Source organism: Rhinolophus hipposideros, assembly GCF_964194185.1.
Source record: "Rhinolophus hipposideros genome assembly, chromosome: 4".
NCBI classification, from domain to species: domain Eukaryota; kingdom Metazoa; phylum Chordata; class Mammalia; order Chiroptera; family Rhinolophidae; genus Rhinolophus; species Rhinolophus hipposideros.
Genome location: NC_138050.1, coordinates 102,811,449 through 102,828,422, shown reverse-complemented (window position 1 = coordinate 102,828,422; position 16,974 = coordinate 102,811,449). Strand labels below are relative to the sequence as shown.

The following is a 16,974-nucleotide window of genomic DNA, read 5'->3' as shown; positions in this document are numbered from 1 at the left end:
TCAACCTTTATTTGAGATACTGGGAAAGTTACTTATTTTGCACATCTCTCAATTTCTTCATCTCAAAATGGAAATAATGTTGGGAAACTACATATAGATTTGCTTCTCTAAATTCCTGGAAGCATCCTAGGCAAAAACAAGTACATGAGATGCCACTTCTAAACTGTTTAGCACCTAACTCACAACTTTACATGACAGCTATTATATAATTATTAATTTTAGATCTTTGTTCTCACCACTAGTGTTTGATATCCGTCTGTGCCACAAATGTCTATTGATTTTCTGCTTTGTTTCATGTATCGTACTGAGCACCAGAATACAGAAGTGACACAGGCAGATACAGTGACACATCAGCTCTGAAACGTTTAGGCGGATAATGTAATGAAAAGGCAGAGGTTAAACTACAATGTCCTCAAAAGATGAACTGCTGGAATTCAATTGTTATTTACTTAAGACTGTTCTTTAAACCATTTCCTCTGTCTCTATTACTAACAAAAGCTCCACTACAACTCATTTGAACCACACCTCTGCCACCCCAGCCCCTCTCTGGGGCTGCCCTGGAATACTGCCATGGCGTCTTTTTCCCTTGACTTGGCAGGTGGTGTGGTCTGTTGCTTTCTGTCCCATTAACCTCCATTCTATCTGTCAAGAATAGTATTCCCCATTGTCGAAAGCAGCATTTTGCCAACCAATTTAGCTGGGAGTCCCATTTGATGGAGCATTACAGGGAGCAAAACAGAAAGTTTCAACAGATTTGCTTCTCTAATTTCCTGAAAGAATCACAGACAAAACTTGCCCTCTGGTAAAAGGTGTTCTGTTTGGGTTATAATAACAAGCATTTATTGCCAATCACAGGGGAATACAGTGGAAGAATGCCCCTGTATTTCCTTGTTTCCTTTAGTTCCATTATTGCTCATGGACTACCACACTGTTTAAAACATTTAAAGTCTGCTCTTTTCTAATAGCGTAATAGACTCAAAAAGACTTTTTTTCTCCTATTAAAATGTAAAATACAATGCTAAATTCTTATTATTGGGCACATGGCTTTAATGGAATCATGTACACAGAGAAAAAAACTCTACTTTTCCCCTCAAGAAGTTCAAGATATAATATTCAATCTGCAATTTGAAAATCCACAGCCTCTCACAGAACTCTACATGTTTTTACATTTATAGTTTTATGTAAAAAAAAAAAAAAATCCCTAATGTCTGGCCAATCTCATTCAACTGAGTGTCTATACAACATATGTGTAAAATATTGTGTGTGTGTGGGGGAATTCACTGAGTAAATTTTTATCTAATTGGTTTTATGAAGTGATTCATGAATCGGGCTACACCCCATCTTGCAACTAGCACAGTGCTCTGAGGGGCTGTACAAAATGGAAGGTTTTTATAGGAAGAAAGGTGGGGCAAGGCAGTTAATAACGAAAGAGACCAAAGGATTGTTTTTAGACCAGGATATCGTTTTGGGCAAGGGAATGGCAAGGGTTTTTATCATACAGATTGCCTCTTCTTTCTAGGGTGGATGGAGAGGACCTCGGTGACAGACTGCCTTACTGGTGCTTGCCCAGAAAATTCCAGACTGGTTAATTAAGGTTACATTTCTGGGAGAGGTTGAAACTGCAATTAGATCAGGTTTTAAGTCTGGGCTTGGTATCATGGGCAGTTAGCACGAGTGACACCATTTTGGGCCTGTGGTTTTCTCTTTAATAATATGCATGGGATGGTTTCAAAATTATGCAATTGATGTGTGTGCGATATTTCAGAATCGGTCTTACAAGACCTAAGCTTCATGAGACCAGAGACCATGTCTGTCTTGTTCACTGCTGGGTCTCTAGCTCCTGTAACATTGCAACATATATATATATTGTAGCTGCTCAGGATTTACTGATGAATGTTGAATACCTCCCATTTCTATCCACCAGCACAGATGAAAGTTCTGAAGAGGAAGTTTTCAGGTTTCAAGTCCTCAAACTCTGGAAGTGGTCACATCCAACCCCATCTCTTGGTCCAAAGTGGCATCCATCTCTTACTTGAACAATATTTCAACAAATTCCAAATCCGCCTGCGTTTCTCCATGAAATTTCGTTTCCCACTCCACCTAGTGCAATACGCTCTTCCCGAGCCTACCACATTCACGCTTGGCTAGCGCCTGCCCATCTGCCAGGTGCCAGCATAAATCCCTTCATTGACCACTCTACATGGGATTCTTTCTGATTTGCTGTTTTAGCATCCTGAATTTTTTTCTTCAATGCACGTATTGCAATTCTCATCATATAAGTATCTAAGTAATTATTATGTAATACTTAATTCCTTGACTAGATGGCAGAGATTGTGTCTATCTTGTTCTCAAATAGCGCCCCCAGCACACAGTGATTCCTAGCTGGGGTAGGCACTTAAATGCTTGTTGAATTGATGAATGATGTGAGGGAGAAAAGGATGATGGAAAAGTGGGAGGAAAAGGATCAAGGAATCAAGAATTAGGAGTTGGATGACTTTGTGTTTCCTTGGATTTGCCTAAAACCTATTGACACAGCTTAATCTCACTAGACTGATCTTGACCATTTCTTACTTCTCAAAAGGTGTGTGTGTGTGTGTGTTGTGGCTAATTTTATGGGCTGACTATATTTCTATATAATCCAAAATACTATAATAATATATAATAATATAATAATTCAATAAACCCGTATTGAATTATCTTTGAATTAATAATTATTCATTTTATGAATTACTTAGTAAATGAGGCTTCATATCTGAAAGACAGGAATATATATATATATATATATATATATTCACACTGAACATTAGTTGCTCATTTTAGACCTTAGCCAGTTGTTGAATTTAAACCACAAAATGTATAAATCAGACTCATAAACTTGCATATATGTGTAATTAGTGGCAATATTTTGTGAGACACTTTTTAAAGTACCTTTATTTCATGTTTTCTTCCTCCTCATTTTCATCTGATAGACAATTGGTGTCAGGAGTTGACTACGTGTTTTATGACACAAAGCAGGAAAGGCTCCAGAAACATAACAGTTATTAAAAATGATGTATACACACTTAGGACAAGGAGCTGGATTTTCCCCAGGAAGATGGTAGTTCAGGGAGAGTGGAAGACAGCTGGTGCTAAAGGTTCAATCCTCGTCCTGGGTCTTTCATGGGATGGCGGGACTTAGGTGGGGTGAGGTGGGCTGTTTAAGCCTCTGACCTGTACTTCACAAACCCTTATTATGATAGAGAAAAGCAAACAAGACTTTGTTCATTTGCTCTTGTCTTAAACTGAGTTCCACAGAGCAGATCCTGAAATGAGGACTCATGTTCAAGTAATCAAGGAGCTCTGCTGGGGTGAAACCAGTAAGGAAGTGGGAAAGCCAGGTAGGAGAGGAGTAAATGCCCAGTAAAGGTATATTTTCAGGTGGGGTCCCAGCCTCAGTCTGAACTCACTGGGGCTCTGGAACATTCCTTGCAATACAGAGTTTGCTCCACCTACAGGTAAGAAAGTGGGCTTTCATATCCCGGAACCAGTCCTTCATGGGCTACAGGTCATGCCAAGGGTCACCACAGGTCATGCCAGGGGTTGCTGCAGCTCTCTGAGAGTTGGGGAAAAGTGGCTCTTCCCTTGCAAGTCCTCCGATGAGGTTTGTTAGGTTATTTATCGAACTTTCCTTGGCCTTAGTTTTCTCATTGACCAATAGAGATGATACTCATGAATCTATCACATCATATTCTTCTGAGGATCAAATGCATTGGTATTTACTTCATGTAAAGCTCTTCTCTCAATTCAGAGCAAATGGTACTCAATGCATAAATCAATCATTAACTTGCTATTTTAAAACTCTTATTATTTTTATTGGATATGGAAAGGGAGAAATCAAGAATGACACCTAGATTGAGGACTGAATAACATAGCCTATTATCTGTGTGCATAGGTAATACTTGAGAATACTTTTGAGATGTGGAGGCCTTTGATCACATTTTGCCACTCTTGGCTTTTGGTGACAAGCCAATGACTCACTTAGCTTTGCCTCGCCTTGCCTTCTTCACTGTACATAGGGCACAAGCTGCCTACCCCTCCAGTACACGTCAGTGAAGATATGAAGTCCAATTGCATGCTACACCTAGCAGTCCTCGTGTTTTTCAATAGAGAAATGATTAATAAACAAGGTCAAAATGCCTGACTTGTAAAGAGAGATACAGGTTTAAATCTATGGTTTATGTGTTCAATGACTATGAAATCCGTGAATTTTAGTGTATAAGTTTGTGTCTAGTGTAATGTGTAAACAAGAACAAGAGAAAGGGGAGGAAAACAGTTGTATTTTCTGATCAAATCGTAAGACTAAAAGACTGATTAAAATTAGCACAGAAAAGACAATGTTCAGTGAGAGATACAGAGGCTTTTCTCACTGTGCACACAAAAAGAATAACTTGAATGCTGGAAAAAGAAAAAGGATTAATGAATACAGAAACCCATTTGATTAACTTAAATAGGATATTCTGAGTCAATGAGTTCTTAGTCTTAGAACTTGCCATCCAGGTGTGAGTCCTGGCTCTGAAGGTCATCTTGGTTGCTTCAAAGTTTTGGCAATTATGGATACAGTTGCTATTAAAATCCGCGTTTACGTTTTTGTGTGGACATAAGTTTTCAGCTCCTTTGCGTAAATACCAAAAAGCACAACTGATGGATTGTATGGTAAGAGTAGGTGTAGTTTTGTAAGAAACAGCCAAACTGTTCTCCAAAGTGACTATGACGTTTTGCGTTCTCACCATCGATGTATGAGAGGTCCCGTTCCACATCTTTGCCAGCACTTGGTGGTGTCAGTGTTCCAGATCTGAGCCATTCTAATAGGTGTGTCGTGGGATCTCTGTGCATTTCCCTGATGATATATGATATGGAGCATCGTTTCCCATACTTCTTTGCCATCTGTGTATCTTTTTTGGTGAGGGGCTTATTAAGAAAGTTAGCCCATTTTTTAATGAGGTTGTCTGTTTTATTGTTGAGTTTTAAGTGTTCTGTGTGTATTTCGAATAACAGTCCTTCATCTGATGTGTCTTTTGCAAATATTTTCTCCTAGTCTGTGGCTTGTCTTCCCACTCTCTTGCCACTGTCTTTCAGTTTTTTAATTTTAATGAAGTCCCGCTTATTAATTAGTTTCTTTCTTGCGCCTTTGGTGTTGTTTCTGGAGTCATCATCATACCCCAGGGCATCTAGGTTTTCACTTAAGTTATCTGCTAGCAGGTTTATAGTTTTATGTGTTACATTTAGGTTCATGATTCATTTTGAATTAATTTTTGTGCAAAGTGTAAGGTCTGTGCCTAGTTTTTATTTTATTTGTTTGTTTGTTTTTGGACATGGATGTCAAGTTGTTACAACACCATTTGTTGAAGAGACTACATTTGCTCCATTATATTTCCTTTACTCTTTTGTCAAAGATCAGTTGACTATATTTATGGGCTATTTCTGGGTTCTCTATTCTGTTCCATTGATCTATTTGTTTATTCTTTCACTAATGACTAGAGATTTGTGGTATGTGTTGAAGTCAGGTAATGTCTGTCCTCTAACTTTGTTCTTGTCCTTCATTACTGTCCTTGTTCTTGTCCTTGTCCTTGTCCTGTTCTTGTCCTTCATTACTTGGCTTTTCTGGGTGTTTCACCTCACCATTCAAACTTTAGAAACAGTTTGTCAATATCCACATAATAACTTGCTGGGATTTTGATTGTGACTGCATTGAATTTATAGATCAAATTGGGAAGAACTGACGTCTTGACAATATTGAGTCTTCCTATCCATGAACATGGAATATCTCTCCATTTATTTAGCTCTTTGATTTTGTTCACCAGAGTTTTATATATATAGTTTTCCTCATGTAGATCCTGCATATATTTTCCTAGACTTATACCTAATTATTTCATTTTTAGGTTCTGATGTAACTGATTGGTGGTGTTTTGTTTTTTTTTAATTTCAAACTCACTTCTTCATTGCTGGTATATAGGAAGTAATTGACTTTTGTATATTACCCTTGTATCCTACGATTTACCATAGTTGCTGATTAGTTCCAGGAGTATTTTGTGGACTCTCATATTTTCTACATAGACAATTGTGTCATCTACAAACAGTTTTATTTCTTCTTTCCCAATTTGTATACCTTTAATGTCCTTCCTTATTGTATTAACTAGGACTTCCTGCTGATGTTGAAAAAGAGTGATGAGAGGAACATCCTTGGTTTACACCTGATCTTACTGGGAGAGTTCTGAGTTTCTCATCATGAAGTATGATATTAGCTGTAGTATTTTTATAGATAGTCTTTATAAAGTTGAGAAAATTCCTTTCTATTCCTAGTTTACTGAAATTTTTATTGTGAATGGCTGTTGAACTTGTCAAATACTTTTCTGTGTCTATTAATGTGATCATATGATTTTTCTTTTTAAGTCTGTTGATGTCATAGATTATATTAATTGATTTTCAAATGTTGAACAAGCCTTTTGTGCCTGGGATAATTATCACTGAGTCATGTGTACAATTTTTTTTAACATTGTTGGATTTAATTTGCTAATATTTTGTTGAGGATTTTTGCATCTATGTTCGTGAGAAATATTTGTCTGTAGTTTTCATTTCTTGTAATGTCTTTGTCTGGTTTTAGTGTTATGGTAATGCAGGCCTCAGAATGTCACTGATTTCTACTCTAATTCTTATTACTTATTTTTCTGCTTCTTTTGAGTTTAATTTGCCTTTCTTTTTTGTAGGTTTCTAAGGTGGAAACGTAAATTATCAATAGTAGACCTGTCTTATTTTCTAATATATGCATTCAATGTTACAAATTTTTCTCTGAGCATTGTTTTTGCTGCATCTCACAAAATTTGATAAGTTATGTTATTTTCATTTAGTTCAGAATATTCTAAAATTTCTCTTGAGATTTCTTCTTTGGCATGTATGTATGTTATTTAAAAGGGTGTTGTCTAATATCCGCAAATTTTGGGATTTTCCAGTCATCTTTTTGTTATTGATTTCCAGTTTAATTCCATTGTGGTCTAAGAGCAGACATTGTATGATTATTATTTTTTTTAACGTGTTAAGATCTGTTTTATGGCCCACTATCTTGGTGGATATTTTATCTACCTTGAGAAGAATGTGTATTCTGCTATTGTTGGATGTAGTCTATAAATTGAAAATATATTCACTTGATTAATGGTGTTGTTGAGTTCAACTGTTTCCTTACAGTTTTTTCTCCCTGCTAGATATGTCTACTTCTGATAGAGGAGTATTGAAATCTCCAACTATGATAACTAATTCATCTATTTTTCCTTGAAGTCTGTCAGTTTTTGCCTCACATAGTTCGATGCACTATCATTAGGCACACACACACACACACACACACACACTCACACACCCCTTATGGATTATTATGTCTTCTTGGAGAATTGACTCCTTTATCATTATTAATACCTTTTGTTATCCCTGATAACTTCTTGCTTTGAAGTCTGCTTTTTCTGAAATCAATATAGCTACTCCTGCTTCATTTACTAATTATATTTTTAGTACTGTGGGCGTGTTATTATCACTACTAATACCAATCCAACCCTGAGAGTTGAGGACCCAATTGGACCCTTATCATTATGTTACCATTTATATGTTGCTTTAACTTAAAGGTGAGCGTTGACCCTAGGAGAATCTGGGAGTTTTTCTTCTGATTCAATCTGTGTGAGTCATTTAGCAGTTACATGTAAATAGCAGTATTCACCTTCACATTATCCTTCAAATGGGTCTATTTCTTAGAGTGGCCCTTTTCAGAAGGACTGTATCTATTTTGAATTTTTCCTAAGGTACCTCATTATTCACATGAGTTTGTGTGATTTAAATTAGAATGAATACCTTCATCTCTTCAATCCAATTACTGCCATTCTTCCTTTTCTTGCCAGGCCTGGGGGCATTACAGGCAGGAGGCATAGGCCTGGAGGTCTTTCTGAAATGCACACAACCATTCTAGCATTCCACAGTCTCCACAGAGCGTTGAGCACAGGTTTTGATGCCCTTTGATTGACTACACCCTATTTACAACTGGCGTTTCAGTCTCACCTCTGAGAACCAGGAATGCACACAATGGGAGAAATAATGGAGCCTCCTGCCAAATCATCCTGATCTGTGCCTGCTTTCTTTCCCTGTCTTGTGTCCCTAGGTAAGTGTGAAATCGGCTGGGCCTACTACTGCACAGGGGCAGGGGCCGGTGGCGCCATCCTGCTGTGCACGTGGCTGGCCTGCTTCTCTGGCAAGAAACAGAAGCAGTACCCCTACTGAGCTGAAGCCCCCAAGCACCCCAAGCATAACCAGAGGAGACACTGAGCACAGGGGGCTTGGAGATGCTGAAACTTCACCTTTCAGAAGGTGGAATCATGGTTCTAATCCATGCAATGCTAATGAAATGAAACCCGATGGAATGATGAATATTATGTAAGGTGGAAGACTTGTAAAGGAAATGGAATGATCAAGAAAAATGGACCAAAGGCTAAAAATATTGCAGGGGTACTAGGTGTTTCTATTCCACAGAGTATTGTTAATGTAGAATGCATACACACCTAAAACAAATCCACATATGCAAACAAGGGTTTTCGCTTTTGTTTTTTCTAAAGATAAAGACTCAGAGAATCCAAAGGGCTAGTAGAAACACTAACATGTTGGGAAGCAGGGTAACCCACAGACGTTCCCTGTAAGTCATGGCGTTTCTGAAAGCACACGAGAACATAAAGATATACTCATTCACACACCTGCCCACGCGCAAACACGTCAGTTGTCACAGAGACTGTACAAGCGGTTTAGCGGTGCATTACCCCTCTGTTTTCTTTTTCATATACATTTAAAATACAGTATTATCACTTTATAAAAGCATACCTTAAACCTAATAAATGGACCAATAAGCCACTCTATCAGTATTTTGTATATCCTGCATAAACTCTTTATGCCCTCCATATGTTTTCAGTGTTTATGCAGACATTTAGAGTTAAGACTTTGTATTTCAATATTATTCAAAAATATGCTATATTTCTCTGAGTAGCTTCTGCTCTGATGTTCTTAGGAAGTAAAGGGGCATATTTCTGTCCATTTTCCAGTCATTAGATCTTGTTTTCTTTAGTCCGTTATTGAACTGTGCTGTACCACCTTTCCTTCAATATTCATTTTGTAAAACACACGAAAAAGTGCTATTTTGTTTGTATTTGAAAAGCTCTGTGAATAAATTCTCTCTTTGATCAATAACTAAATGAGTCATAGTATTAATTAAGTTATTGGGTTTGCTACTTTAATTTCATAAATAGAGTCCTTCAACTCAAACAGCCCTATAAATGTTTCTGTTTACTTTTAAGGCCTCCCATTAATTCACCTGATAATCATCCAACCAGGTATTGTTCCAGGCACGCAGGATATTAAAGGTAAGATATAGTCTCTGTTTTCAACTTGAATTCTCTGCAGCCAGCATTCAAACTTCCTGTTCATTGCCCTTCCATCATGACCAGATTCTTAGGAGAGAATTGCGTGTCTGTTTTGGACTGAGCGTGAGAATGTTCAGACATGGTTTAGAGCACTGAGGGCCAGGTCATGCCAACAGTCTCCGGGATGATGAGTCATTACAAGCTCCAGTGGCTTATTGCTCCCCTGCTTTCTACGTGAGCTGTATTTCACCGGTACTTCTGTGCCAGGGGCAACTCCACATCTCTGTGTTTCAGGGGTCTTGGCCATTTCAGAAAGATTATCTCACACTCCTGATCCCAGCAGAACGCCTTGACTAAGAGGAAGATTTAGACCCTGTCATGACCCCCTAACAGCACCAGCTCTTTCAGGAGGAAACATTGCATAATGGATAATGGACAGACTCTTTTATTAGACGAAGCTGAGTTATCGCATTAAATCCTTAAAGCTGCAGTTTCAATTAGTTTCTAAATCATTTCTTTTCATATTTGGAAATTGAGCATTCTGGCTGTGTATGCATGTAACTCTATTTCCTGTTCTCTTTATATAGATTTATCAGTTTAACTTCAATATCTGAACGTCATGCTTGCTTCTCTGGTACTTTTAATCATCCAGGGTGAAGATTCATGCTGCCCTGAAAGAACCGTACAAGATCTGGCCAATGAAATTCTGTACTTTATGAGGCTTGGTTGCTATGGAAAAAGTCACTCTCCTCTCAAATGCTTCATTCATGTGGTGCTGAATGCCCTTTGATTGTATCTTGTCCACTGATCAAGGGCTTCTCCACTTTGTAGATTCCTAGGGAGAGGAGACCGTACTTTGCTTCTTCCCCAGTTAGCCTGTTGCCTTCGTGTATTGCTGGTGCTTTCCAGTTTCTTTTTTTCTCACAGCACTTTCCTGTAAGAATAGGATTATGACTTCTTGGCTCCCATTTTCAAGTTGGCATTCTTTCTGGAATATATTAAGTTCTAATGTCTTGGACAGATTTAATGACGGCATTATCATTTTTATGTAGTCTTTATGATTTTAGACAGTAGTGGACCTCGTTAGAGTAAATAAAAAGTTCATCATGTTGACATGATGAAGTCAAATGTAAACCCTTACGTCTCAAATTCTGACTAATTATATGTATTTTGGGTTCATGATGTCCCAGCATTTCATGAGAAAGATCTAATTTATTAAGAATTATGTATACTGCTTTTCAAATGAAAATTGGGATTCACGATATAATAACAACAATAACAAAAATCTGTGAAAAGTATATATTTGCAGGCTGCTTACTGATGTACACACTAAGAGGCAGAAACCCTCCATTTTCACAACTTCATAAAACAAATAGAGCTTTAATTGCTTGTACATGCTTGCGATGTAAGTAGGGAGTTCTCTTTGTTTTCAGGAAGAGAAAATTGTGCCAAGAAGTTAATTGGTGAAATTGAGTTGACTCTTCCAATTTTGAACATATTCTTTTGTGCATTTGGGTAATAAGTAGTTTTTGAGCAACTGCTACTTTATATGTACTAGATATAAAACACTCCATGAAACAGTCTCTGCTCTTAAGTTGGTCCCAAGCTTATGAAGAAAACGGAACAAGAACGTCAGTATTTACCATATCCTATGATGAAACTGACTCTCATAGACAGGGAGGAAGTTTCTCCCGGGTGAAGAATCCTGCACAACAAATTAAAAGGCGTGAAGAAAAAGATGATAGATTACAATTTTCTGCTCTTCAACTGACATCATCGGAAAAAAAAAAAAAAAGGTAAGCCAAAGACTGGAAAAGTTATGCATCTGGTAAAGAACTTATATTCAGAATACATAAAGAACTCCCTCAAATGAATAATGAAAAGACAATTCAATGTTTGAAATGGGTAAAAACTTGGATGGGATATTTCACAAGAAAAAGGATATGTAAATGCTAGAAATCACATTGAAAAGGTGCTCAATATCATTAGTCAAGAAAATGAAACCTAGAGCCACAACGAAACTCCACTTCACATACACTAGAATGACTAAAATAAAAATATTGGCCACACCAAATGTTGCTGTTAGAGAGGCGTGGTTGGAAGACGACTGGACAGTTGGAAGACACATAGACAAAACTAGCATGTGGTGATAGACATCAGAACAGTGATTAATCAGAGGTGATTACCTGGTGAGGACATAGGGAGCGTCCTGGGATGATGGAAGCGTTCTGTGTATTAATTGGGGTGGTGGTTCCCGTCTGTATACACTTGCCAGAGTCCACCGATACGTGCACTTGCAGTCTGCTCTTTATAGTATGTAACATGAACCTTGACGAAAGAGAGAAGAGGTCCTTAAAGAGTACTGGCTGTGTGCGTTGTCTCACGAGGCTACAGGGAGGGTACCTTGGGGCATGGTGGGAGGTGAGGCTAGAGATGAGGCAGGAGAAGGGCAAGAAGGGCTTTGTGTGCCAGGCTAAGAGGACTAAACTGGATCCTGGAGGCAGTGGAAGGATCTGAAGTGGGGCAGATGTTGCATAACTACCTGTCAGAAAGACCGCTGGAGCAAGTCTGGTGAGTCACAGGGTAGCCGAGCTGGGGAGAGGAATTGTTACAATGTATTTATCTCATCAACAAACAGTTGTTGGACACCTACTATGGTACTATGATCTATGTGCTTGGGAAAACGAGGAGAGCAAATAGCAATGTCACCCAGGTGAGAAGTGATAGGACCGCAAACTAGGCAAAGTTGGTGGTGGAGAAGATGGGACAGAGAAGAGATAATAAGAGGATAGTATTAAGAGATCACTGGGATATGGGGCAGCTGGTTTGCTCAGTGGTTAGAGCACAGTGCTCATAACACCAAGGTCACTGGTTCGGTTCCCATATGGTCCGGGGAGCTGTGCTCTCCACAACTAGATGGAAAACAACGATTTGACTTGGAGCTGATGGGTCCTGGAAGAACACACTGTTCCCCAATATTCCCCAGTGTGTGTGTGTGTGTGTGTGTGTGTGTGTGTGTGTGTGTATGGAGAGAGAGAGAGAGAATTGATTTAAAAAAACAAAAAAGATCCCTGGCATATAGAGAGTGGGTGGTGGTTCAGGGGTCTAGTGTAGGCAGCTGGGTGAATGGACATTGCACACATAATGACAGGATATGAAAAAATAACACAACAAGAACTTGTTTGGTGTGAGATGCCTGTGAGATTTCCAGGTGGAGATGCCTAGTGGGTAATTGAAACTTAAGGCCTCAGGCTCAGGAGAAATAATGGGTGTGTAGAAAACAAATGTGGGCGATGTGAGTGAATATTCAGCATTAATAAGAAATGAATGCAGAAGAAACCTTAAGGAACATCATCATTTAAAGGATAGGAATGCCAAAATGATCCCTGTTGAAGGAGCAATCACATGTAGGAGGAAATTCAAAAGAAGATAGATCACAGACACCAAAGGAAGAGAAGAGAATTTCAGGAGGAAGGGAGTTCTCAATAGTATTTACAGCAAATGCTTTGGGGGAGTCAAGTTATATTTATATGATTTGGTAACTAGAAGATAAATAATGACCTGAGAACAGAGCAGTTTTTGCCGAGTAGTCAGGGTAGAATTGAAGTTAAGGGTAAAAGAGTAAGAGATAGAGACCATTACAGTCGGCCCTCCGTATCAACAGGTCCTATATCCAGGGATTCTACCAACAGCCGATGGAAAATGTTGGAAGAAAACAAATATTAAGTTGTTGCTGATATGTGCTACGTAGTGGGCCTTTGATCATTCCATTGGGACTGAACTTCTACAGACTTTTTAAAAATTATTATTCCCTAAACAATACAGCATAACAACTATTTACATAACAGATACATTGTATTAGGTATTATAAGTAATCCAGAGATGATTTAAAGTACACGGGAAGATGTGTAGAGATTATATGCAAATACAACACTTTTATATCAGGGACTTGAGCACAGGGGTCTTGGAACAAATCTGGGAAGTGGAGGAGAAAATGGGGAGTTTCCATTCAATGAACATAAAATTACAGTTATATGAGATGAATAAACTCTAGAGATGTGCTGTACCAACATGGTGCCTATAGTTAGCTAAACTTTGTTACTATGGTAGATTTCGTGTCAAGGATCATAGTGCGTGCGTGCACACACGAAACAGGAAACTTGGATGTGATGGATATGTTTATTAGCTTGGTGGTATCATAAGTGTTTGCACATGTGCAAACTTATCAAATTGTATACGTTAAATATGTACAGCTTTTGTATATTTTTATACCTCATTAAGTTGTAGAAAGAAAAAGAAACCTAGCTGTAAAGGGGAGGAAAAAGATGGAATTGACCCCACGTTTCTGTTAATAGCAAGATAGCCTTTGTAAAAACTTTGCAATCCTTGGCAACTGGATTGAATTTGTCAGAAGATCAAATGTTCATGCACCCCTCTTTGATTCAGGTGTTCTCTCAAAAGCGGAGTGGGTATCTCAAGAGGTCATGGAAATAAGACCACCTGGTTCTAGAAAGTTCACAGGACCTAGAAGAAATTGCCTGGTACCTTAAAAGCAATTTTTGAGGGAGCAGGATTGGAGTAACTCCCCAGATCAAGGCAAGAAGGTGCCATGAACTGAGTCAGTTCACTAACCCACACCAATTGGGGTCAGTGAGAAAATCATTGATTCTTCTCTGGAGTAGCTCACCTATTGCAGAAAGAAGAAAATAGTCTCATGATCCAGGTCTTTAGTTTGTATTTTTAAGGCCCATCCTAGTCTTGTGTGCTCAAGTGGTGGATGAAGTAAATATTCATATCTGTAGATGTTTGGCAGCATAAAAACTGAGAATATTTTTAACATGAACAAGAGCTACGAGAGAACGTCATGCTATGAGACCATCTGTGGCTGCACTAACGCTAAATTACTTCTACCAGCAATTGGATCTGGAAACTTCCTCTTCTATTTTTTTCTTTGCTTTCTTTTTTAATTAAATTTATGGGGGTGACATCCGTTAGTAAAATTATATAGGTTTAAAGTGTACAATTCTCTAATACATCATCTGTATATTGCATTGTATGTTCACTACCCAAATTCAAATCTCCTTCTGTTACCATATATTTAATCCCTTTTACCCTCCTCTTGCTCCCCCGCCCATCCCCTCTGGTAACCACTAAACTTTCGTCTGAGTCTATGAGTTCTTGTTTATTTGTCTTGTTCATTTGTTGCTTTCAGTTTTATATCTCACATATGAGTGAAAGCATAAGTTTCTCAATTTTTTTCTGATTTACTTCGCTTAGTACTATTATATTCTCAAGATCCATCCTTGTTGTCGCAAATGGCAGTATTTCATCTTTTCTTATGGCCAAGTAATATTCCATTGTATATATGTACCACATCCTCTTTATCCATTCATCTATCAAATGGCATTTAGGCTGTTTCCATGTCTTGGCAATTGTGAATAATGCTGCAATGAACATAGGGGTACATATATCTAGCTATTAGGGAAATGCAAATCAAAACCACAATGAAATACCACCTCTCACCTGTTAGAATGGCTATTATCAACAAGACAAGTAATAACAAGTGCAGGAGAGGTTGTGGAGAAAAAGGAACCCCCATACACGGCTGGTGGGAATGTAAATTGGTGCAGCCACTATAGAAAATAGTATTACTGTTCCTCAAAAAATTAAGAATAGAATTACTATATGACCCAGCAATCCCTCTCCTGGGTATCTACCAAAAAATCTGAAAACATTTATCCATAAAGATATATGTACCCCTATGTTCTATTTTTTTCTTAATTGTCCTAGTTGCCATTTCTCTGGGATATGGAGAGGGACTGTTGCTTGTCCTATTCTGAAGATTATTCTGTGCCTTCTGTGTACGATTGCCTGAGATGTTAATTTGGCTCACCTAGAATGCTTTCTAATAGCTTCTGATTCCCTGGTCATTTTCTTTCAATTGTATGGAATCATTCAAAAAATGTTTACTGACTATTTATTATGCATCACATTCTGTCATAGGATCTACCTTTGACATGTTTGACCTTTTACTGTGGCCTTAAGTTTTTCTTTTCATTTTAATTCTTTAAAACATATATGCTTTGTTATAATTTTATAAGCACACATTAGGCCATAATACCAATAATAACATTTTTTAAATGAATGTTTAACTTGTAGCACACAGAGAAATAAGCTTCATTAGGAGAGAATTTGTTTAAGGGCTGTCTCCTTTTCTGCATTTATCTGGAATGAATTATTTTTCCTCGAGGTGAGTTAATTGGTTAAGTTCCAAACCACTTTCCTGACAAACACCAGGTTTTTAAGGAAGCCTTGGGAATAAGGAAAGAGCTAACATAAGGATATGGCTAGGGCAGGGCTAGTTATCAACAATAGACTCCGATTCTGTTTGGCTAAAACTTTGTGCATCCACCAGAGATGATAAGATTCTGACTCAGAGTGCCCAAGTTTGAATCTTGATTCCATCATGTATTAGCTGTGTGAACATAGGCAAGTTTCTTATGTTTGGTTTCCTCATTTGCTGAATTTGAATAATACTCTTACCTTCTTAATAGAGTTTTATGAAGATAACACAAGATAATTTATGGAGAGTTCTTTGTAGTTCTGAGCACATGGTAAGTATTCAATACATGTTCATGTTTGTTATCATTAGTTTCTGGTTTCTTTCGCTGTGGGCTCTGGAGTTTTGATTAATAGTAAAGGAGAGTCCACCTATTCCATGTATGTGGCTGCAACAATATTGAGGAGTGATAGAATTCCAGATTTTATAAAGCATCTCAAAAGATTTGTTACACATGTAATCTCAATCCTTGATAATAAAAGCTACATGCAAAATACAGTTTCTGACTCCTGTCTTCTATTTCTCCTGAAGAACTGTGTATCACTTTTCCATGAAAGCTCAGGAGATGCTTCTTGCTAGTTTCTTTTGCCTTTGTGTGATCCACGTTACTTTTCCTGTGAGGTCTGATGTGCTTTAGAGCATCGTCTTGGAAAACACAGATCTCTAAATACTAAGTCTTTATTCATTTATTTCCCTGCAATGTTTTGCTTTCCTTCAGTTGCCCTGAAACATGCTGGCTGTGATTTTGCTGCTGCAGGTCTCTGAGATGCTAAGCTGAGCTTTCTGAACCTTTCTCTCTACTGTCTTTGGCACCTGCCTGCTGCGTGTTGTGCCCCGTGTCGTGACGAGAAGGTGGCTTTACACTCCCTTGACAAGAAGAATCATTTCAATTTGCACATGTGCATAAGGATGTATGCATAAGGTTTTCATTGAAGTATTTTCAATAAGAGCAAGAATCTGGAAGCAATTTAGATGACCATCAGTAGATAATTCGAATAAATTATGGTACATCCATATGTAGAAAACTATACAGCCATTTAAAGGTAGCGTTTCTGTAGTGACGTAGAGCTCCAGGGTCTAGTAAGAAAAAGAGCAGGATGCAGTAGTGCTTCTATAGAGAATTTCTAAGAACACTTTTAAAGAATATACAGGTATCCATTTTATATGAATGGAATATCTCTGGAAAGAAGAAACAGATGATGATGTTTGCTTCTG

The 16,974-nt window shown here is 38.0% G+C and overlaps 1 protein-coding gene across 1 annotated transcript in view; it reads left to right on the top strand.

Annotated features, from left to right (window-relative positions):
* Positions 1–11,198, top strand: part of LHFPL6 (LHFPL tetraspan subfamily member 6) — a 224,180-nt gene extending 212,982 nt beyond the window's left edge. Inside the window, exon 4 of the mRNA XM_081047115.1 lies at positions 8,174–11,198. Coding sequence (XP_080903241.1) covers positions 8,174–8,292 — 119 coding nt within the window. The 3' untranslated portion in view covers positions 8,293–11,198. The remainder of the gene's footprint in view (positions 1–8,173) is intronic.
* The last annotated feature ends 5,776 nt before the right edge of the window (positions 11,199–16,974 follow it).